Source organism: Tasmannia lanceolata, unplaced genomic scaffold (genome assembly GCF_043159265.1).
Source record: "Tasmannia lanceolata isolate RefF3 unplaced genomic scaffold, GAP_Taslan_0.1 ptg000008l, whole genome shotgun sequence".
NCBI classification, from domain to species: Eukaryota; Viridiplantae; Streptophyta; class Magnoliopsida; order Canellales; family Winteraceae; genus Tasmannia; species Tasmannia lanceolata.
This window is the reverse complement of record NW_027518685.1, coordinates 29,925,585-29,950,310: the sequence shown is the minus strand read 5'-3', so window position 1 is coordinate 29,950,310 and position 24,726 is coordinate 29,925,585. Positions and strand designations below refer to the sequence as shown.

Below are 24,726 nucleotides of genomic sequence, written 5' to 3'. Positions count from 1 at the left end.
GACTCAGTTCATTTGCAGCCCTACCCATGCCTCCAATCCATCTGCTGAAACCCAGCCTCCTCATGTCCACAATCTGGCTGCGCGCCATATAGGTCGTGACCTGCTCTGAAACCCTAATCTTTTCCATCCTCAACTCGTGCAGCCTTTGCACGTATTTGGGCACGCACACCAGGTCCCACACCACTCCGACCTCAATACCCTAACCACCTCTCCTAACGCTTTACTCCTCTCCGCCGTTGCCGTCGGCCATCTTTGTGTGGCTAAAAATACACCAGTATTATCATCTGACTGGTAGCGATGGTTTTAAATTTCGGTTTCGGTACCAGTTTCAGACCTCACCGAAATTGAAATTTCAGCCAAAATCCGACGAAATGTAAAAAACAATATTTTATTTGTTACAAAATTTTGGTAATTTCGATCGAAAGTTTAGGAAAATAATAATAAAATTTAAAAATCTAGAATTTTGGTCGAATTTCCTAAAATTTAGGATGAAATTTTGGAATAAACGAAATTTCGTTGGAAATAAAGTAACGTTTCGGGTATGTGTCTTTTGGTTTGGGCCCCGACCGAAACCCAAAATTTCGGACGGAAATTTCGGTTTTCGGTCAAGATTTAAAACCATGGTGGTAGCTGATGGTCAAGATCCAGCAAAATGGCCGATAGACAAAAACAAATATTCAGAAGCTATTTTTTTCTATCTTTTCTCTCTGCCTATCATTCTCTGATTCACCTCACCCTCTGATCTTTCTTTCTACGGGAAGAGAGAGAGAGAGCCAAACCAAATCATGTATCCTCGCATCGTCTCCCTTGCGAGATGCTTCAAATCCTCCCATCCTCTTCCTTCTCTATCCAGAAACTTATGTTCCTCCTCGTCTCCCTCTATCCAGAAAACAAATCCCCCAAACCCCCAAACCCTTGCAGATCTGAGGGCTCGCCTCTCAATCGAATCCCTTTCCCTCTCAGATTTCATCCGCCTTCGCGACAAGGAGGAGTACTCCGTCGAGGTTGGAACGAAGAAGAATCCACTCCCCAAGCCTAAATGGATGAAGGAATCGATTCCCGGAGGATCTAAGTACGCTAGTATCAAGAGTAAGCTTAGGGAATTGAAGCTCCACACCGTCTGCGAAGAGGCGCGCTGCCCTAATTTGGGAGAATGCTGGTCCGGTGGAGAGACCGGAACTGCTACCGCCACCATCATGATCCTCGGAGACACCTGTACTCGAGGATGCAGGTCTGTGTTTTATGTGTTTTATATTGTGGTCAATTATGTTATTTTCAGTCAGGAATTTTCTTTTGATTGTAAAATTGAAGGAATTCTATCTCTCTCTCTCTGTACTTTGATATTAATATGAATTCAAAATATACCTCACCAAACAATGGATTTGTTTCTCCAAGTAAGCCCATGCGATTGGAGCCATAGCATTTTGCAAAGCAAAAGAGTGCCTGCTCTTATTACAGTGACATGTGTTGTGTTATATGGGTAGAGTTCTAATAGGTTGAGGGTTGCCTGCATACAGCTTCCCTAGGTTGAAAAAGTCATCATGGAGTTGTATGAAGAACCATTGGATCCCTCATTAACTTATGTTTACTCTTTCAATTCATGTATTCCTAATGTCACCTGTGCAATTGCCCGACACTGAAACTTTCATTTTATGGTTATACATTGGAATCCATATGGTCTGATGAAACATGAAATGGACTTCACATCTGGTTATACACTGATACTTTCATTTTATGGTTATACATTGGGACGGAGCGAGGAATTTGCTCCAGGGGGCACAGAATTGTTGATATATAATAATCAATAAATTATTATAAAGTCAAAAAATCAAACGATGACACAAATTTCAATTCAAATTGCTTTCAATTAAAAAAAAAATCATTACATTCTTCATTTATGTTCTTGCTTTGGGAAAACAGGCTTTCTTCATTTATGCTAGAACATATTTACAAGATTGAACAAAAGTTTGAGTATTTTGATCGTTGCTAGTAGCAAGAAATGGTTGTTTTGTTGAGGTATTGGCAGAGTTTTTCGTCTATTTGTATAAGTTTTGCACGCATATTGGACATACCCTTGATCTGTTACTAATTTCATTCTTAACACAAACTTTATTTTTCTGGGCATCCAATCTTACCTATGGAAAGATTGTGGACTACTCACACTTGGAGAATCAATTCCATTTGAAGATTCATCTTTCATGAACAATTTCTTTCCTAATTCACTAGTAAAGATGTGAAGACTGTTTAAGAGCATGGTCTGACACCATACATAACGGTTTTTAGGGGGGCTGATATGATAGGGACCCCATGTATCATTTGCCGACAATTGCACCCATATCAGGTGAGTGTCACCATGCTATCCGGGTTTTGAAAAATTTGAACTCTGGTTGCATATTTTATGTTCTTTTCAATTTTGGGCTCTTTTGACTTGTTTTCTATAAGATTAAAGGTCATTTGACCATTTTCTATCTGTCTTTACTCTAATCGCGCATTCAAAACACAAAACGAAGTGCGAATTGACAATTTGAAAGCGGGTATAATTCAAAGATTTTTCTTATTTTGAGGTAAATGGCCTAATTTTGCACTGGGCTCTTTAGACTTATTTTCTATAAGATTAAAGGTCATTTGACCATTTTCTATCTACCTTTACTCTAATCGCGCATTCAAAACAAAAAACGAAGTGCGAATTGACAAATTGAAAGCGGGTCTAATTCAAAGATTTTTATTCTTTTGAGGTAAATGGCCTAATTTTCCACGTCCTTTATTTGTGATTAATTATAAATCATCCGAACACATCATGATTCTTTGAAAATATCTCTATAGCGAAGGCCGATCGACTCCAGCACGAGCAACTTTGTTCTCCTCTTCATTAGCCGACCTCCGTGTATTGTGAAACCTAACCAAGTGACCCTTCACAGTATCCAATATCTCGTATATAATCTCGGAAAATCATCAAGGAGGAGTATTCCTCCCATCTAACCATCTAACTACGTTAAGAGAATCGCCCTCCACAACAATATTATCCAATTCTTCTCTAGCCGCCAGTATAATACCCTGAAGAATGCCCTTTCGTCCCATTAGTCGTTGATACCGATAGGGCCAGAGAAAGCCCATTTGCTTGCACGAGACTCATTTCTCATAAGGTCTCCAATGCCAGCTGGCCTTGGGTTGCCGAAGGTGGAATCGTCAAAATTTAGCTTCAGCCAGCCCGGTTTTTTTTTTTTTTTGGGGGGGGGGGGTTGTATTCCTTCTCAAGAATTCTAACCCTAGCGACATCTGATGTCCTCTGCCAAGCATAACTTGGAGCACGGAAAGGAACCTAGCCCAAGAAATTGCTAGGGTTCAATTCTTTCAATATATTGCCATTTCAAAAAAAGAAGAAGAAATTGCTAGGGTTAGAATTCTTGAGAAGGAATAAGAGGCACTTCCGACAATGTTCTTAGTACACCATTAATACACTTACGTTGGTTTCGGATTCATTTCGTGTCGGTTTAATTGGAAATTTAAAACCAAGAGCTTGACATCTGTCTTCTTACATGTCATTTTAGGAATTTGTGCAGAACTTACCCAAATTGAGTGCTAGAATAGGCTGCCAGATTGCTGCCATTACTGGCTAAAGGTGAAGTGTGCCATGTTTTATATGTTTGTTTGCAGTGTTAATTTGTTGCTGTTCTGAGAGTTGTCTTTCCATGTCAAATTTAAAATTCGGGAGCCATCTCGTGTCTTGTGAGAGGCATAGGTTATTATATTGCAAAATTTTGGCCTTTGGGTTTACAGTTCTGTCTATTAAGAGGTAGATACCTGGTTCATATTAATAAGCAACAATGATTGAGCTTTTTTTGTGTCCATCTGTGTTGCTTCTACATTTTCTTTTTTTTTTGGAATTATTTTATTGTGCTTTTATCTCTTAATTCTTATGGCAATGAGATCCAGGATCTCACATAGTGATTTGTATGCTTGCATATGGGATGAGACTTGACTTCATGTGCATGTGCTTCTCACATTTTTTAATCAAAATGAGGAAAATATTTACAACAAAGGTTAAACAGGCACCACTCCCTAATCTAAAGGCTCTGTCTCGTGTTGTGCAATCCTTAAAAGGCTGAGGCTTTATCCTGTTGCACAAGAATCACCCTCTACCCATAGTTATCTCACCAACTCTCCCTTGTGTTGTTGACTTTCGAAGTTTTATTATTGTTTCCTTTCATTCTTCCCTTGCACGTGATACTTCCTTGGATGTATAAGTGATAATGGTCTCTTTCTACTGGTTTTACAGATTGTGGTTCTTTCTTTGTTCACTTTCTCTTCCTTTAATTTAGATGGGTCACTAAAGGCTTCAATTATTGAGCACAATCTTCTTAGTAAATTCACTATGGTGAAGTTCTATTTGATTTTGGCTGCTTGGCGTGGAAAGCCTAAGCATTTTTACTCCCCGGTACCCACTGGAAACGAAAAAGTAAGCACAAATTTTAAGAACTGCCTTACATTTATTATAGCAATAAAACTGGACATGGCAGTCCAAAAATCTCTGATTCCCCTACCTTTTCTTAGAAGACGACTAGATTCTACTAAAGAAACAAAAGCAGAAAATTTCAATTGGGGTAGAGGTCGCTCCATGTACAGAACATCTCCAAGGGCTCAAATTTTAGCGAGTCCGCAATCGCATTGGCACTTCAAGGAAAATGAAAAATTAGTACATCTCCTTTCACCTAGATCAGAAATCTGTTAATAATGTGAGCCAGCTTCTATAGTCCTGAATTCTTTTGATTTGCCAACTATATCTAGCTAAAAGAATCCCGCTCGTCCCATAATGTGTCTCCCTACTGTTAGGTGAAAATCTGGATGACCATAGCAAGGACCCTCATTTCTGCTTCATTGGAATAAGCAATGCCAATTCTGTCATGAGTAACAACACCACCTCGCCTCAATTATTGTGAAAAATGCCACCAATCCCGTGCACTCTGTGTTTTCTTAGGTAGACCCATCAGATTTTAGCTTTAGCTTGATTGCTTGGGGCAGTGAAAGCTTCAATCTCATCATCCTATTACCGTTGGAGCTTCAATCCTTCAAGATGATGTCCCACTTTTGAATAATATCTTGGAAAGAACGTGCTGGTCCTTTTCCGTGGCCGAATTCAGAACTGAGCTCTTTACTTCCCAAATATGATTCTAGCCACTACATCGTCCTTACCTGCAAATGTTCTTCTATTCTTTTCTTTTGAAACTGCCCATGCCACTACAAAATGGAGCCATGCTCCATAGAATACGTTCTTTTTTTCCCCACAGGCGGCATCAATACCTCACTTCCCCTAGAAGGGGGGGGGGGGGGGGGGAGCACGAAAAAACCTAGGTTATACCAAATCATGAAGAATGGTAGTCCAAACTTCGCTAAAGAAAGAACCATTCAAAAAAAAAAAAAAACTTTGCTAAAGAAAGAGCAATGAATGAGGTGGTCGGAGCAAAATTCCTCTTCTATCTATTACCCTTCACAAAAAAAAAAAAAAAATCCTCTTCTATCCTACACATCACACAATAGTTGGCCAAATGGCTACTCGTTCTCTTAGACATGGTTTTAAATTTCCCTGAAACGACCGAAATATTTCCATTTCCATCCCCATTGAAACGAAATCTACATGATTTCCTTTTATGTCATTATTTCCTCGAAATTTTGACTGAAATTCCCGAAATTCGACCGAAATTGTTGGAACAACAAAAAATAGAAAGATATTATTTGCATTTCATTTCATTAATGTAGAAAATGATATTTGGTAGGCAACATTATTGAACTGCATAACAAAGTAACCTTATCTTATGCATGGGATGTCAGATCGGCATGAGACCAATAATACCTCGTAACTCTATGTGGTATTGAAATAGAGTTGAGGTCCTTAGAGGGGGACTAGTCATTGTACTTTCTTATAATTCATTACATTGTACCTTATTGACTTTATTGTTCCAGACATGTGCGACAACACATGTCTCTAGATGCTCAATCCGATTAAGTCGTTATGGATGGTTTTCTTGCTTATGTTATGGTTTATAAGTATGTATTTGTGCTTATTTTTGCATTTCCCAAAGTTTCATCTTAAAATTTCATCATTTGTATATATTTTTTAAAAGATTAGATTTTTTATTCATTTGTATATGTTTCCTTAAGTCTCTGTGATTTTACAAGATTTCCACCGAAACTGAAATGTTTCCGTTTCCATTTCCTTGCCGACGGAAACCGAAATTTAAAACCTTGCTCTTAGATACATTAAGAGTTGATCTCCCGAAGCACAACTATCCCACTCAAAAGCTAGAATTCTATGTGGGGCTGTATAATTCCAAATAAGGAAAAGCTTGGTCTCCTTCTCAACGAGCTTGCGAAAGAAAGACCACTCAAAGAAACTTCCTTTCACACTTGATGTCCTAATCCTACATTTTACAATGTTAGGGTAAATGTACACCTGCAAAATGACCCAATAACTCTAGAAGAGACTCATACTCAATGGTTAAGGTTACAACTCATAACCCACCCTCAAACTACCTTCCTTGCATTCGAATCATTTGGCAACAAACACCCCATCTCATAGACTTTCCTATAATAAACATGGCGTAATTGGACACTCAACAACCAAAGATCATTCCAAAACCTAATCCACTTTCCCTGCTCAACTGTATACATAACCAAGGGAAAGGAATTATCCTTAACACTAATAATTCATTGCCAGCACTCCTCCCCCCCCCCCCCCCCCCCCCCCAACTCCTCTCTCTCTCTCTCTATCTCTCTCTCTCTCTCTATATATATATATATATAGAGAGAGAGAGAGAGCGAGAGAGAGAGACAGGCCAAGGCCCCTCGACACTGTTGTCTTGCAAAACTTCACATTTAACGATTTCCTTCATTTGCTTTCTCTCTTCTGTTCCCTTCCACAATAAATTCTTTTGTAACTTAACAATCTTCTTGGCAAATGCCTATGTGGTATTAAGAAGGTATATCAAATACGATCAAATGATAAATATGATTTCTTCTAATGAGCAGGTTTCTTCTCCACTCATTCCATGTCAGGAGCCCAAAGTGATTTTGAAGGAATACCAAAACCAAGCAGAAGTCTAAGATTAAGCTATACCCACACTACACCCTAACTTCTCTGCTAGATTATGTAGTTAGTCCGCTTCAACTCAAATTCCCACTATAAAGCTCTTTCTCATATTATCTTTTGTCCTTGAAACAAATTCAAACCTCCACAAAATGGCACAATTGAAGCTCAGAATCCCCACAAATAAAAATAACAGTATACCCAGAGGTGAGAAATGACAGAAGTATTCTCCTTGTCGCTAAGCCTTCCATCCCACTCCTTGGCTCTGGCATCTTGCTCAAAAGCTTCGCCCACCAAAGAGAATATGAAAGAGAGAGGGAGTCCCATGCCTATGCCCTTTCAACCTTTTGAAGAAGATCACCGCTTTTCCATTGATCATTATAGAGAAATAGAGGGATAAATGCAGCCATTCACCCATTTTGTCCATTTATCACCAAACCCCATCCTTCCCATGATATAATTTATGTAACTCCAAACCGCATAATCGTATGCTTTTTCTGGTCTCCCTTGCATATGATTCCCGGTCTTTCCTCATTCATTCACAATCCGTACTCCCTCAAAATTTGCTTCCCTTTCTACAAAAAACCCTATTGGAAGGGTGAGATCACTTCTCCAAGCACGATCATTATACCCCTAGCAAGATCCTTGCTAATACTTTTGTAAATGCTTCCAATCAAGCTAATTGGTTTGAAATTCCGAACCTCCATTGCCTTTTTTGTGGAATTAAAGTAAAAAAATCAGTATCTCTTTGATTCTTCATGTCATCTTGGATGGTACCCCATCAGAGGGAGGGAGGGAGGGAGGGATCATCATTCCCAGGAACTCCAAGCAAAATTCCACCCTTTTGTAGATTTTGGCTTGGATTTCATAGGGAGGCTGTGTACATCTAGCCCTCCCCAGACCTCGCAATGGCAAAAACAAGAAACCAATGTAGCTATATCATGTTGGAAAATAAAATGTTCAGAAATTTGGAGCATTCACATTGAGAGAGAAAGAGGGAACCTAGAGATAGAGATGGAGAAAGACAATACGCCTGGAAAATTACAAATCGCCTTGACTGTCACCGTGAGAGAGGGTAGACCTGAGAGGAAGATGTGTTTTGAAAACAAAAAAGCCCTAACATCTGCGATGAAGGGAGTTGTTGCAGATTTGGAAATACCCGTTGTTTTGGAAAATACCCGAGACAATGGTGATAAGGGCATTACCCCTCTTTAGAATAAATGAGAAATGGGAGGGGGCGCTGGCTCTGTCCATGTCGAGGAATGATATGAATGTTTTAATAACATCATTCATTAATAACTTTTCAATGTTGAACTTGAAATGAAATGAATGAATTTTTTGTGACATGGATTATTACATGTTATTAGGAAGGCTGTAGTTATGAACCTCTTCTACTGTTCCTTTTCTTCAGATGTCATGGAGCCTGATGCTCTCTATGTGCTACTTTTCAGGTTCTGTAATGTGAAGACATCACGTAATCCTCCTCCACCAGATCCAAATGAACCCTCTAACGTGGCTGAGGCAATTGTGTCATGGGGTGTGGATTATGTGGTTATTACTAGTGTTGATCGTGATGATTTGGCTGACCAAGGAAGTGGTCATTTTGCAGAGACTGTCCAGAAGTTGAAAACATTAAAGCCAAAAATGCTAATAGAAGCTCTTGGTATGAACTATTCTCACCCTTAATCTTTATAATATGTATGCATATCCATTTATTTATATATTTGTAGTGTCTGTACTCTGTAGGGTGATTTTTCTAAACTGTGTTTGAATATACTGTTGTCATCTTCAATCATAACTTTGTAACCTATAGTGTAATTAAAGGTGTTGAAGATCTTTCCCATTTAAAGAAAATGTATTGAAGATCTGGGATTGGCTATAATTATTGCTTTCCAGATCATTGTTATGTTTAAAGACTCATGTCTTCAATCATTGACTTGCACATGTCAAGCCGATTCTGGCCTCCCCTTTTTGGTCCATCAAAAGCTTCTTCAGATTATTCAAGTTAATAAAATCCCACTGGGTCACTGATTAACTAAACTGAGTCAACTTTATTTTGACTAAGTATATGATTTTAAATTGCAATACATCCAAGTAAACACTTGTTCCTCCATGTAGTGAGAGAATCCAATAGGCTGTACATTTGATTACGCAATTTCTGGGCAGTTTGGCTTCTCATCTAGTTTGTTTTCTTTCCTTTGTTTGCTGCCTGTACTCCCAATTTTACCCTCCTGGTAACTGATGCTCAGCATGCATGTTGACGCAATGTTGATTATGTCTATGAAGACAATCTAAAGTTTTCACTTTTCACTAATGTTTTTTTTCCTTTTCACACTCTTAATAATCATAGGATTTTTTCCTTCATCCATAGCTTTAAAATACATCATACCATCTGTGCAGTTCCTGATTTCCGAGGAGACCCTCTATGTGTAGAGAAAGTGGCCAAATCCGGATTAGACGTTTTTGCTCACAATATCGAGACAGTTGAAGAGCTTCAGTGTGTCGTGCGTGATCACCGTGCTAATTTCAAGCAATCTATTGACGTTCTAAAAATGGCAAAGGATTATGCCCCTACTGGCACTCTTACAAAGACATCGATAATGTTGGGCTGTGGGGAAACACCTGATCAAGTGGTGAGAACGATGGAGAACGTGAAGGCTGCAGGGGTTGACGTCATGACATTTGGTCAATATATGAGGCCATCGAAGCGACATATGCCAGTCTCTGAATACGTCACTCCAGAAGCTTTTGAAAAGTATCGCATTCTTGGCATGGAAATGGTATGCTCCAATCACTTAAACATATTCTACAATTACTTATTAGATGTTATATTTGGACAGTTTGCATAGTTTCAATCTTTCAATTGTCTCTCACTTCCAAGGTTTTTCGAAAACTCAATGAACTGCTAGGGGGAACTCATTGAATTTACTGGACTCAAATCAAGAATTGGGGGTTAAGGTGAAAGATTGTTCTTCAAAAAACTTGAAAAAACCTTATTGCAGTACTTATGAAAACTCAATTTCAGAAATTCTGATCAGATACTTGAGGGAGCTTGAACTGTAGGATCATAATGACATAAGATGTTGGATTCAAAACACTTTATCGCATACTCAATTTAAGTAATCTGATGGAACCCTCATTAAACTATTGTGACATTTTTTGTTATTTTTTTCACAACAAATGATAACAATGATAATATCATTCCGTGATTATTTCAAGTATTTGTCATTGTATCAAAATGTCGCGATAATACTGATAGATTGGCTAAATAAGGGGTTTCCAAAGAAAGCATTGTATTTTTTGGCTTTCTTCCGCCCTAAGTTGTAGGGCTCATTGTATCTTTCTTCTTTGTATCCTGGAGACTCTCTTAGTTCCATTTTCTTTAATGGAATTTTACCATTCAAATAAAAAAAAATATTGTGACCATGTGGAGAATTTCCTGGAGGATGGGAGTCAGGTGATAATTTTCACAGTAGAGGTGTGACTGTGTGGAGAGATATTCTTAAATTTTGCTTCAAGTTTACTGAAGGTATTCATTTTAGGGTTTATTCGGGGGAGAGAATTAAATTTTGAAAGGATAAATGGTGTGGAGACAAGGCTCTTTGTGATATCTTCCCTGATCTGTTTTTTGTGGCTAAGAAGAAAGAAATTTGGGTGAATGAATGCCTTGTTTGAGAGGAAAGTGGCATCGTCTCGGACTTGCACTTCAGAAGAAGCTTCTTTGACAGTGAGTTCGAGTGGGTTGCTCCTTTGCTAAGTATTGTGGAAAGGCAATTAATTCATAACTCGGGTATAAACAAAAGAGTTTGGATTTGGTGCACCTCGGCGGATTGCAGTGTCAAATCATTCTCCCTCCATCTTACCTCTCGCACGGTATCTCCGCATGTAGCTAAAGTGTGGTGCATCTTGGCACCCCTAATGGTTTGTGCCGTCGGCTGAACGGTTGTTCTGAACAAGATTCCGACAGTGGATCACTTTCGCCAATGCCAACTTTTGATAGTGGATCATTGTGCTATATGTATTGAAGCAGGCAAAACAATGGATCATTTTCTTTTTACATTGCAAATTTGACAGGGAGCTACATAATCTTATTTTCGTTTGGTATTTCTTGGGTATTTCCAGCCGGTTTGGATCAACTAATGGACTCGTGATTGTTGGTCTCTTGGCAAAAGAAAGGAAGATTGCTATGGAATGTGGCCTTACTAGCTACAATTTGGGTGTTGTGGACGGAAAGAAATGCTAGAATCTTCAAGGGCATTGTCAAGAGCCCGTCTTTTTTTTGTACGTGAAAACTGTTGTTGTAATCATCTCCTAGGCAAAGGCCCTCCCGTTATTTAGCTTTGTTTTGGCATTTGATTTTTGTCATGATTGGAAGGAGGTATGCTTAGGGGAGACCCAATTGCGCGAGTCATTTAGAGCTGGTCGTCTCATCCTTCAGGTTCCCTTAAGATTAATTTCGATGGATCTAGTTTGGGAAACCCCAGTCCAGCAGGAGTGGGCGGTCTTCTTAGAGACAAGGATGGCGATACACTTGGGGCTTTCTCTAGACCCCTCGGGTTTTGTGACTCAAATGAAGCGGAAGTTAGGGCAGCCATTCAGGGTATAAAATTGATTGCACCTTCTGATTTATCTAGGGTGATTGCCGAGGGGGAAGTCCCCCTTAGCTGTCACGGACTCATGGCTCTATTTTCCTTGCTTTATTTGCTTTCTCTCCATCAATTTTGGTATTAGAGCGAAATCTGATATACAAATTACAATAGGAGTGTGTGAGAGTTGGAGAACTTGAAAAGTGGAAACTCGATCAGGAGGAAGTAATTTGCAGCTATCAAGGGCAGGGTAGAAGCAACAAAAGTAGTGGTGATAATTTCCATGCGTGGGGGAGAGATGTGCGAGCTTCCAAAGGGGGTTTCCAAAAGGGTAAGGCTAAATCGAGAAGGTGGTTGGGGGACTGGTTATGCTCACTCTGCGATTATTGTAACTTCAAATGGCGGAGTAGATGCCACCGCTGTCAACAAAGGAAATCAAAATCACTCCCTCCGATCGGTACCCCACAGGGTAGTCGCCATTTACAAACATCCGTGGTGGGGGGAGAACCTAGAAGGAGAGGTAAGGAAGTAACAGGACGGCGGCTTGGGGATTGGAATTGCCCCTCTTGTGATTATCTTAATTTTAAGTGGCGGGATAATTGCCAATGGTGTCAGCAGGGAAGAAAATCCCCAAATGAAGTGAGTCCCGTTAACCCAACAGTTTTACCAGCGAAGGATAGTGTTGAGGTCAACCGATGGCCTGATTCTGGGGAGATCTCTTCCAATGTTGAGGGAGGGGTTCCAACATTATTTATCTCGGGTAAGGATGTGGAATTGCGAATGGATGCCCTAAAGGCATGCTTGATAGGTAGGAAAAACAGATAAAAATGGGACCCTAGATGACATTTGGCTTTGGGCTAAGAGTTTCTGGGATATCCTTTCTCTTCTTTGCCCCTGCATTTTGGCGAAGAACGAAGTCCTCTTTATGTTTGAATCGGAGGAGGTGGCCTCCAAGATGTCGAGGCATGGGGAGACCAAGTGTTCTATCTTTTTTCATGGAGTAGGGACTTCGTTCAGGGTGCGGAAGCCCTCTGGGTTAACTTCTATGGTTTTCCACAACACGCATGGGCCACTTCAACGGTGGAAGCTCTAGGGAGCCTCTTTGGTCTGGTTCTGGAGGTGAAGTTGGAAGGGAGTCACATACAATGTATGAGTTTTGTGTCAACCAAAATTTTAGCCCCACGATGGAAGCTACCTGGTTCTTTTGTAAAAATCTGGATTTCAGACCAATATTACACCATTGGAATTGAAATTCAAGATGTAGCTGGGTCTCTTTCTGATTTGCCTAATTTTGAGTCCTCACATCTGGAAAGTTCATCGGTGACATAAGTTGAGTCCCCACCCAGTGCATGTGCTGTCTTTGCGTGAGTGATCAGTGGTTTCCCTCTAGCTTATGTCTAAGTTGAAGCTAGATGGCCTAGGAGAGCGGGGGTCCTATGTGATATAGTATTCTATGTGGGGGATCGGGGGATTATTGGTTGGCACTTCTTCAAATGAAGAAGGATATTGGATAAAAGGTGCTTTAAGCGTGCATCAGAAGGATTGCTTTATATCATTGCTTCTGGGTATTACGGAGATGCCGTTGTACTTAATAAATGTTAACATTCGTCACTGGGTGGGGAAGAGTAGAGATCTGTCACGATCAGGAAATGACCCTTCCAAAGGTCTTTGCTCTTTGAGTATAGTAATTATTATATTTCTATTACCGATACAAGGGGAGTCGAAAAGGTTTCTTCTCGATTTGGGTTAGAGGGTATGAATACGTTAGCTGCATAAATATTTATTTAGAAGGGCTTTCTTCGCACACTATAGTGGAATAGGGGATAGGTCTTTGGTCATTGGCCATAATTTGGTGATGACCTTTATATAAAGGTTTAGGGAAAACCATTGGGATCCGACATGAGATCTGGAAATAGGTCTACTTTTGAACTTTCGCTCTCATCTTGAGGTAGCCAAGAATGGAGCATCCAAGCGATATCCAGAGGAAAAGGAAGTGGTCCATGGAACTTTTGGTGTTGGAAAAAATCCTTTACGGGATGAAAACGATGAATTATGACGAGGAGAGGGCTTCTATGAACGACCCGACCCACAAGGAAATTACGAAAGACCTCAGGAAGCAGTGGAAACTGTTTAAGAAGGAGGCCCAAGATAACTTTGAGGATTTCCATCGTCTATCCGGGTCAGTTTATGTAAAGGACACTCATTTGCCTCTACACAAACACCCCTTCTTCAATATAATCCTGGCCGACGAGAGGAACTTGAGGAAGTCTCGATGGGAGGCTAATAAGGCGGTGGGTATTCGTCTAGTAGAAGAAAGGATTTCCAGTAGAATGAGACTGGGTTTTACACAGACATGCCGGACTACCAAATCCAACATCTTTTAGGAGAGCTGGAGAAGTGCTCCTCTTATGGGTGAAATCCCTTGTGGTTTCTGATCAGGATTTTTTGTGAAAGAAGGTTGGTCCTGCTTATCTTCTAAGATCTTCGGTTAAGATAGCAGAAATTTTGGTGGGTCCTTTCATGTTTTATGAATGAGTCTCGAGGTAGATAGTGAAGATGGTATTTAGGTTTGCACTGGTTAATGTAATGGGATCAGAGGAATTTTTGGGAACCCTTCTGTAGGAAGGCCTGGAGTTATTTCCTAGGCCATTTTATGATGTAGCTTTACGGGACTCCTGGTCCCCTACTTATGTATATATGGTATGAATATAAATACAATTGGTCATCTTTCAAAAAAAAAAAAAATTGGTATTAGAGCGGTTCTTGAAGTTATGAAAATTTGTCTTGAATAAATATTGCTGGGCAAAGCATGTGCAGCAAAACAACTTGTGTTATGCACACATTCATAAACAAAATTATGACTAGCTATTGGATTTAGTGCAGCAAGTAGGTCCATAGTTGCAGGAATTTGATTGGATATGTTGGCTTGTAATGGTGGTCTGGCAGACAAGAACTTGCTAGCGGAGGCCAAAAACCAACTAAAAGGTAGTGACGACATTAGAATCAAGTAACTTGTCAAGAACTCAAGGGGCATATGAAGATGTTGTCTGTGGGACTCGTGAGCAGGTAGAAGACAAAAATAAATTATTATTTTTAGTATGTTCCAAAGGTCCGAGGTCTAATTCTTGTCGATAGGAAGACGTATTTGTTCGAACTCGAGGATGATTGTAGCTTTGTTTGGAGGTCTCTGTGTCTAATTTTTCACAGTAAGGTGCATCCTAAATCTTTTCTGGATTGTCTTAATGGTGTGGAATTTTTTAGTGAGTGGAAGGATTTTCTTGAAGATTGGAAATAAAATTCATATAAGCAAAACTGAAGGGAGTTTCAATTTGGTGGCAATGTCTCATGCCGTCACTAGAGAGAAGTGGCAGATGAAGAATTGGACTTGGGTACACTGAATATAATTTCAGGGATTTTTTTTGATTGATTTAAGTGCAAACTTTTTATAGTTCTTTTCATCACCTTTGTCATTCTGATAAAAGTGCGAAAGAGTACATGAAAGAGTTTTGGCAGCTTGCTCTTCATAGCTTGATGTTTATGGTTCTTGGACTCATATTCAAAAGGAATTAGTACCTGTTTGAGTTTGGAATGCATAGGAAGTTTTCTAATTTGCATTGAATGAAGACAGGGTGAAAAAGAAAGCTTTTCTTGACCAACAAAGCATATGTAGGTGGCAGTAGATATTCAAGTGTTGTTTGTAGCGCCAAAATAGATCCTACAAATCCTATTCCTAACCATATTGATTGGACCAACCTAGGGACCATATTTTAATTTTTGCGTGCTATTTATGTGTCTTTTAGGCCCTTTTAGTTATAGGAGGGGTATGGTGATATTTTTCTATCAGTTAGTTTCTTTAAGCTTTAGGTGCTTAAAATAGGGCCCACATACCATTAAAAAAGGGCCCACCTATTTATTATGAAAATCTCAAGTGATAGGGCATTTAAGTCATTTGTAATTAATCACTGAAGTTGTTAAGTGAACGCAAGGGTCCACATTGCAATGTAGTAGAGTCCTTGTATTTTTGGGATTTGAAGTAGGTTACTTTCCATGGTGAGTTAGGATTGTAGTAGAGTGAGTCCATGTAATAGTTTTGTTTGAACAATAAGTTAGCAATTTAAGTATGATAGGAATCTTAACTAGACTAGGATTTTAAATGTTTTTTACGATAGTCATATGGTTTGGCTCGTATAGCCTATAAATATGAAAGGCTTACTGGCCTTGAAAATGGTTGAAATGAATGACAATAGGTGCTTTCTTATATTGATGGGGTATGATGCTTTTTTCTTTTAAAGTGATGTTTCATACTATAGCAGTTTTCTATACTTTTTTTTTGAAAGGGCAGTTTTCTATCCATTAACTCCTGTTCCATTCATTTCTTTCGCCCTTCTTACATTCTCTTCTACGAGAAATTATATGGTGGCCGACCGTGTAGTAACAAGGGCAGAGAGAGACAAAACCTGCCACCCTTGATTTTTGATCCATGGAAAAGTAAAAAAAAAGGGGCTTTTGATGGATAAAAAATCAAGGGAGGAGGGGTTTTCTCTCTCCGACCTTTACATGTAAAGGTCGGCCACCATATAAAATCTCCTCTTCTAGATCCGACTCTTTGTTTGTAGTCCCATTTCTCTTTTTCCCCTTGTTGACCTTCCCGGTTGGATTCATAGACGGTTCTTTGCCCCTTTTCACCCTTCAAGCATTTAACTCCATGTGGTATGATTGTAATAAGTGAAATTCGTGTCGTGGTTGTTTAATGTGATGTGGTTTGTCGCTTGCAGGGTTTTAGATACGTGGCATCTGGTCCCATGGTGAGGTCCTCATACAAAGCAGGGGAGTTCTATATGAAATCTATGATTCAATCTGATAGAGCAATGTCTTCTCAGCTCGGCGTCTCCTTAGGTGAAGGTCTTTAAGTCCAACCCATATCTCATTTACTCTCTCTCTCTCTCTATCTCTCTCTCTCTCTCTCTCTCTCTCTCTCTCTCTCTCTCTCTCTCTCTCTCTCTCGCGCGCTCTCTCTCCAAATGTATTTTTTAATATTCAATACTTTTTTATATGGTGTCTGTAAGTTCAAGTATATTAAAAAAATAATGTGGGTCCCTCATGGTTCATTCATCAAAACCATTCATTTGTTTGGCGCCAACTTAGATAGGCCATGCCCCGAAAATCAATCTTCTCCATATGATGATGCTAAACCTCCAAATTTTAGAAACCTCTGCAGATCAGAGGGTTAAGATTTATCTATATATAGAGATGATTTTTTGTACATGGATTATCTGAGTAGGGAACCAACAATTGAATGTTTTGGATCATTGCGCGCCCACTCTATTTTTTATTTTTTTTTAATAAATATTTTCACCTGTTTTTCAGCTAGTCTATTGTTTGATCTTTAGCCATTCAATGAATGGATGCCAGTATAAGTTTTACTAATTACAGCAGCACTGGACTCTTGTGATCTTCGAGATGTAACTAGGTTTTATCAGCCCATCAAGCCTAAAAGACATTTATTGGGCCCCACTTCTGCCTCATCAGATCTGTTGATCAGAACATGTGATCCAGACACCTTAATCGGATGATCTTTGGCCCTTGATCCATCAAGCCTCATTTGGGATTCCATACGGAAATCTAAACCGTTGATTTTTGTAGTCCTTTTATCTTTCTCACACTGAGATGTCCGTTTCTGGATGGGACCCAACCCATGAGGGTTTTCTCCTGATGTTCTACTGTACAAGATCAATGGTTGATTTCCGACGTGTCCCTCCTTGTGACACCCAAAAAATTGCATGTTTTTTTACCTTTGAACATGAATCGGGCGTTTTTTTTTTCCTGCTGTCATTTGCAATTAATTTTCTAGAAGAGCATCACCATATGAATTTGAGCAGAGGCTTACTGCATAGATTGGCACCCTTCCCTTATTATATAGGACAACAAAAACATGAGAGAAATTCCGATTTATCACAACAGAAGATGATGGGTGGGGGTTTTACTACAACTACTAACAAGATTGAGGAGCAGGGTAGAGGTGAAGGAAACTGCCATATCTGGGGATTTCCAATTTCTTACTTCCACAGCTTATTTGGAAATCTGATTTTTTTCAGTGTCGGTCGCTGAATTGGAAATTCAAGGATTTGATCGGGATCCAAATGTCAACGCAAAAAGGGGCTGCAAATTTGTGAATTCCAAATCAAAATCTTCTCGGCATCCAAACGGACCCTTAGGGATTTTCATCACTTGGGACACCCAGCAGACGGTTTAGATCAACTATAGGTTGGGCCCACTGGGTAATATGATAGAGGTACTCGCTAAACCCAGCATTTACCTTACATGCCCTTAATTATAGTTGCAACCATCGAATAGGTGGTTGGTACCTACTTACTACCTACCAATTCTTAGCAGTACTTGAATGGTTAGGACCATCATTAACTGGCAAGTCACAATTTTAAAGCCTAACCCCAGCTTGCACATCCAAAAACTATATTCACAATTGCCGGGGGTGGATTTTGGTGCAAATAAAATATATAGTTTGGATCATTAACAAGTGACTGCAGATGATCAACCCTTAGAATGGATCCCACAATAAACATGGTTGTATTTCTAATCAAGACCGTTGATCCTGTAGAACCATCACGACGCTCACCACAGTATCCGGGTCTCATCCAAAATGGATGTTCCATACACAAGATAAAGGTTCAGACGGAGATAGCTATGATCGGACCCACTGCTTGCCAGTGAAGTATGATGCCATAAAACAGACCATCAAGAAGAAAATGGGGTATGCAAAAACAGCCAATACACACACACACACACACAGAGAGAGACTGTGTAAAGCATGCCTCTTGAAGTACTTCCCCTGGAATTTACATTAATGGCTAGACAATAGAGTAAGGGTGTCCACTGATCATTCTACATGCTGATTACATTCTCTGGCTCTTTAGGCAGATGCTCATTTGATTCAAAAGGAAAAATCTGAGAAAGATCAGCTCTGCAGTAAGTAATCCATCAAAGATACTCGGACAATTCAAAACTATACTATAGAATAGGCGAATTTGTAGGAGACATGGAATAGCCACCCGAAAAATCTTAGAAAAAATCAGCTCTGGTGTGAGTAATCGTACAGGTTGGCTCAGCTACGAAGCCAACATCATCATCGATAGAGACAGAGGCCAACATCATCTATGGAGAAGAGGGTAGGCGAGCAAGTTGACGACAACACCACTGGAATGTGACAGAATATACACAGAAACATGGTTTGATGTAGGATTGCTGATGGTTTCCGTTAGTCTCTGATAGAATTGCTGACAGGTTGTGTTGAAGGAGGAGTCTCTGGTAGTGCGGCGGGGTGAATTTATATGGTCTCTAACTCTAGGTTGAAAGTATAATTGCTAAATTGGGTTCTGTTGAATGGGTTTTGAGGCTGAATTTCTGGAACTCAAACAATTATAGAGGGGATGAGATTTGTAACTGGAGTTGGAGGTGGAGTGGCTGAAGGGGCCACGAAATCCGCTCAGGGGGGTATGGTGCAGGGGCAGGGTGTGCAATGAAAGTGGGGATGTCTTGCCCAGGCATCAGCACCGACACCCCTTTGGTGTAGACGGACTCTGCACCCAAAAAAGTAATGTAACACCATAATATCAAAACTACAATCTTCATAAAAATGAAACGAGCAATATAGCCCAGTCCGTTGCAAGATCATTAGATGCGAGCATTGCTTCCAATCTCATCAAACAGTTAAAGCAAATAACAGTTCATTGGAGTAGGAAACCCATAGAACTTAAAACCAATCTGCCCTAATTCTCTCCCCCCTCTCTCTCCTCAAAATTAGAACACCTCATCAAGAGATGGCAGAGGCCCTAAACCCACAATCTACTGACGAATAGGAAAAAGCTTGGGCCCTAAAGCATCAAGGAGTTGGACGGCCCATAAATCTTGCTGACGCTTGGCCAAAATTGACTGATCCGTGGTAAAGGGCAGGTACATATCCAACTGCTCACAAAGAGTCACGAATTGGGAGTAGAACTCAGACAGACTGATCACCATGTTTGAGATACAACAGCTCGGAGTATACTTCACAAATTCGAGCGAACTTCTTGACGATCAGATACAAAGTCTCAGCTCGTTTCCAGATGTCCTTGGATGATTTAAGGTACATCCTATGATTTGTGGACACGGACATGAGTGTCGGACACGGCAAACTCCCAAAATTTAGAAACGGGGACACAGCTAAAATAGAAAATACATATAATCATGATTTGTGGACATAGATTCGTGTGCCGGGTTTCGATCAAGATATGAGGTATCTGACATGGAATCCCCTAAAAATCTTGAAATAGTGGCACACTCATACACATACATACAAAGTTACTGACACTTCTAGCAATACACTTAGAAGTGTCTAAAGGAGTGTCGACACGGGTGTCGTGGCGGACACGACACGACACGTGTGTCGACAATAAATTCATAGTGTCCACCAAATCATAGGGTACATCATATGTCTTGCAACTCTGGGTCCATGCTACTCCAGAGGAGCGTCTTGATAATGGCATCTTCCTCTCTCCACTTGTTGTAGGACTTATCGTCACTATTAGGAGGGTCTCTTTCAATGTACTCAACCTTTCCTCGGGCAAGGAGGGAGGTTTCAACTACCATTCTCAATGTCGGATAATTGGATCCATCCATCGAGGAAGGTTTCAACTACCATTCTCAATGTCGGATAATCGGATGGAAAACCATAGAAGTTAACCCAGAGGGCTTCCGCACCCTGAACGAAGTCCCTACTCCATGAAAAAAGATAGAACAGTTGGTCTCCCCATGCCTCGACATCTTGGAGGCCACCTCCTCCGATTCAAACATAAAGAGGACTTCGTTCTTCGCCAAAATGCTGGGGCAAGGAAGAGAAGGGATATCCCAGAAACTCTTAGCCCAAAGCCAAATGTCATCTAGGGTCCCATTTTTATCTGTTTTTCCTACCTATCAAGCATGCCTTTAGGGTATCCATTCGCAATTCCACATCCTTACCCGAGATAAATAATGTTGGAACCCCTCCCTCAACATTGGAAGAGATCTCCCCAGAATCAGGCCATCGGTTGACCTCAATACTATCCTTCGCTGGTAAAACTGTTGGGTTAACGGGACTCACTTCATTTGGGGATTTTCTTCCCTGCTGACACCATTGGCAATTATCCCGCCACTTAAAATTAAGATAATCACAAGAGGGGCAATTCCAATCCCCAAGCCGCCGTCCTGTTACTTCCTTACCTCTCCTTCTAGGTTCTCCCCCCACCACGGATGTTTGTAAATGGCGACTACCCTGTGGGGTACCGATCGGAGGGAGTGATTTTGATTTCCTTTGTTGACAGCAGTGGCATCTACTCCGCCATTTGAAGTTACAATAATCGCAGAGTGAGCATAACCAGTCGCCCAACCACCTTCTCGATTTAGCCTTACCCTTTTGGAAACCCCCTTTTGATGTGAAGGACCTTGGGGTGTTGCACTACTTCATAGGCATAGGTTTTACATGATGAATTGTAAACCACTTAGCACCCTTGTTGCTTACACTAAGGAGACTGGTAAAGGAGGAGAAAAAAATAAAGTTCCCTCTTATGTATTAGAACTATGGTAGATGCTATTCGGAACCTCAATTTTACCAAAATCTGATATTTTATACGATGTAAGTCAGGTTTGTCAGCATCTCCATGACACTTTAGGAGCATCTATCGGCAGCAAAGTGAAATGAGGTATATCAAGTGAACTATGAATAGTGGATTGTTTTATTAGAGATTGGCAAGCTGAAATCGTTATCTAGAGATCTCGTTAGCGATGACTTGAGAGCATTTTAGTCATCTACTTATCATTGATATATAAGTCAGCACTTTGAGTATTGAATAGAGAATTACCACAAAACTTTTCCTCCTTATCCTTCTTTCTCTTTTCTTCAATCCTTACAGTATGGATATGCCAAACACATTCTGAAATTTTGTTCCAAAATGTGAAAAATAAAAACAATGAGATTCCTGGAGTTTCGAAGCAGTTTGAAGAGGGTCCACCTCTTGCTCATCTCAGAAAATGTTAAACTGACAGCTGTAGACTCCTTTTGGCACCAAAATCTGTTTTTCTATCGTCCTTTCCAGCATGGGTTCTTGTTACCTAGTGGAATCCAGGGGCTGAACATTGGCTTTATAAACCCCCAGTATTCCTCCATTTTAAATTGTTTAACCTTAATTATTAAGAAACAAAACTACACAGATTGCAGAAGAGAGTGGTCAATCTGCTCGTGCCTACATCCTATAGTTCATCGTAAAATCTCTGAACATTTTTACATGAACACTTTTTGTAAAGAGTATGAGTGGGTAGTTTTTCGATAGTTTTTGCTACCATTTTTTGCAAAATCAACATTGTTATCTGCTTTGAGTTGCAATTGGTTTGCGTAGTTGCATGTTTCTAAAGCAATGTATCAAAGCTGTCAACTCCGTCCTGTTTCTACTTATTGTTTCCATTTGCCGCCATTTTTGCAACTTTACAATGCTTGGTTTAATCAGTTGTATGTTAACTGGACATGAGTTGCTGTTCATTTGTTTTTCCTTCTGGTTTATCTTTAGGCTGCTGATATTGGCAGCACCGTGTTTTAATAATTGCACAAACTGATCTTGTCTTTTCTGTTTTAACGGGCATCTGGGAGCTGAAAAGACAAGATGAGTTTGGGCAATTATTAAAACATGGTAGTGCCATTATCAGCAGCCTGTCTTTATTTTGTGTTAAAAATTTAGCATTTCAAAGCTTGCCCCTGACAGTAATTTGACAAACTCATGATTTTAACACTACTTCCGCATATGTTTACAAAGTTTTTCATTCTTCAGGAACTTCTCAAAGTAATTGAAAATTCGAGGGTCAAGATCGGAGCTTTAAGGTTTCAATATTTTTGCTAGTTTTTTTCAAAAAACTCAATTTGTTCTTTATGTTCCAATTGCCGCTCTTTGATGCAGCTGTTATGGGTTCAAATGGTTTTAAGTATCTCAAAAACAATTGTTGTGTGGATTAGTTGATGATTTTTTTTTATAAGGTAATGATATCTGCACTCCCTGGTTTTAAATAATGGGACTTTTCTTTTACTTCCACTTTTGTATAGGCTGTGTTACAGGTGACAATTAACAAGCAATCATCAATATCCAATCAGATTCAGAGGGTTAGGATCATCCTACGGTGATGATTTACAGGGTAAAGCCTATTTACATTTTGGCTCAGCAAATGAACGGTTCGGATCATTCTATTAAGTAGGTCACGCTGTACTTTTTAAATAATACCTGACACCATATAATTTCTAATATAATTGTCGCATGATTGGTTTGAAAGATGTAAATTATTTGCAGATTTTTTTTGAGGAATTGAAGAGTGCCCAATTCTTCAAAGTAGTTTGAGTCTGTTGAATTCTCCGCAATTTTGCTAATTATAGCATTTACTGTATATGTTTCCATGAGTTGTTATGGGATGCACTCTCATGTTCTTACAAAACCCACTCCCTTTGGACAATTATAAGCCTCCAATATGTGAAGCCTTTTTTATATATAATGTAGACCGTTGGGGGTTAGACCTAGTTTAGGGTGAGAAGTATCCAAATGAGGATGGATTTTAGTGTAGACCCTTTCAATAGCAAGGCCTAATAGATACTACTCCCTGATTCCCATGCAATCTCCTTTCTATCATCCGCCCCTTATACCACGAGGTCTGTCTACAAAATCCATAGCCATTAGCGGGGAGGAGAAGAAGAAAACAAAGGCCTTTCGATGTTCTGTTGATGAATTGGGGATTTACTTGTCTTGTTTGGTTCTCCATATGGATTTTGATGGGCAGGGATTTCTGCTGATGAAAAGAGGAAAGAAGAGAACCCACTTGTCATTTATTTGTTGATGTTTGAGTGTTGTTTTGTTCAGGGGCCTTGATTGTATGTGGGTTTTGATTTGTGGGAGTATTTGCTAGTAAAAGAGTGGGGGGATTTTTCAATGTATTTGGTTGGGTTTTCTTTTGGTTTCTGGGTTTTGGGGTTCCATTGGCTATTCTCTTTTCGGGTAGTCTTAAAATCCTGCCTCTACTTTGTAAAGCTCTGAAACCAAGCAAGTTCAAAAGAGAAGAAAGGAAACACGAAAGACAAAGTGCTCTTTTGGGTGGCTTTGATTTTTAAATGAGAGAGAGGCGCTAAGGTAAACTGTTTATATGATGGCCACAACATAAATAGGTTGCAATCGTAAGTCATCTCCATGGGATGATCCCAAGCCTCTGATCTAGGCTCTGTTTGGTTGCCCATTTTAGGGGGTTGTAGGTAGGGGTGGCCAACCGGTTCGGTTCTCGGTTACTTTTTTTTTTCGGTTCTTGGTTCCCGGTTCCATGAACCGTAAGAACCGAACTGAACCGTAGTACATAGTAGGACCGAACCGGACCGAACAAAATCGGTTCGGTCCGGTCCGGTTCTCCGGTTCTAATGGCTAATTACTAATTACTAATTATAATTTATAAATTTTTTTTAATTAAAGTTATAATATAAGTTACTTTCTTATTATAAGAATAGTATTAACTATTACTTATTAATATTATAAGTAATTTATATTAATAAGTATATGTATAATAGAAATATAAAAAATATTATATATATATATATATATATATATATATATATATATATTTATATTCAAAAGTTCGGTTCTTCGGTTCCAGAACCGAACCAAAAATATTAGACCCGGAACCGAACCGAATAAGTTCGGTTCTCCATCAGTGGAACCGAACCGGACCCAAAGTATATTTAAACAGTTCGGTTCCGGTTCGGTTCTTCGGGTCTGGTTCGGTTCTGGCCCTAGTTGTACGAGTTTCAAATGATTGAGATCTCTCCAAAGATCTCCCAAAAGCATGTTTGGTTGCCATTTAGAACTTTGACCACTAGACAACTTCTAGACATCATTATTACATTTTATCCTACGTGGCGGAGATGCCTCCAAAATCTTCTCCCCAAATTTCGCCATTTTGAGGAGAAGATCTCAAGAAGTTCTGGTTCTATTATATTTTCTCTCTTTCTCTCTC

The 24,726-nt window shown here is 39.7% G+C and overlaps 1 protein-coding gene across 3 annotated transcripts; it reads left to right on the top strand.

Moving 5' to 3' along the window:
* Positions 1 to 635: 635 nt before the first annotated feature.
* On the top strand, positions 636 to 23,121 carry LOC143885122 (lipoyl synthase, mitochondrial-like). Of its 3 annotated transcripts, none has more exons than XM_077389124.1 (5): positions 637 to 1,231; positions 8,533 to 8,744; positions 9,482 to 9,861; positions 16,443 to 16,563; positions 22,787 to 23,121. In XM_077389124.1, exons 1-5 carry the CDS (start codon positions 786 to 788, stop codon positions 22,807 to 22,809), a joined length of 1,182 nt encoding a protein of 393 aa, XP_077245239.1. In that variant the 5' UTR covers positions 637 to 785; the 3' UTR covers positions 22,810 to 23,121. The 3 variants fall into 3 exon arrangements, with proteins under 3 accessions (XP_077245240.1, XP_077245239.1, XP_077245238.1); XM_077389123.1 differs by having other exon boundaries at positions 16,443 to 16,569; XM_077389125.1 differs by lacking the exon at positions 16,443 to 16,563 and having other exon boundaries at positions 636 to 1,231.
* Positions 23,122 to 24,726: the final 1,605 nt, after the last annotated feature.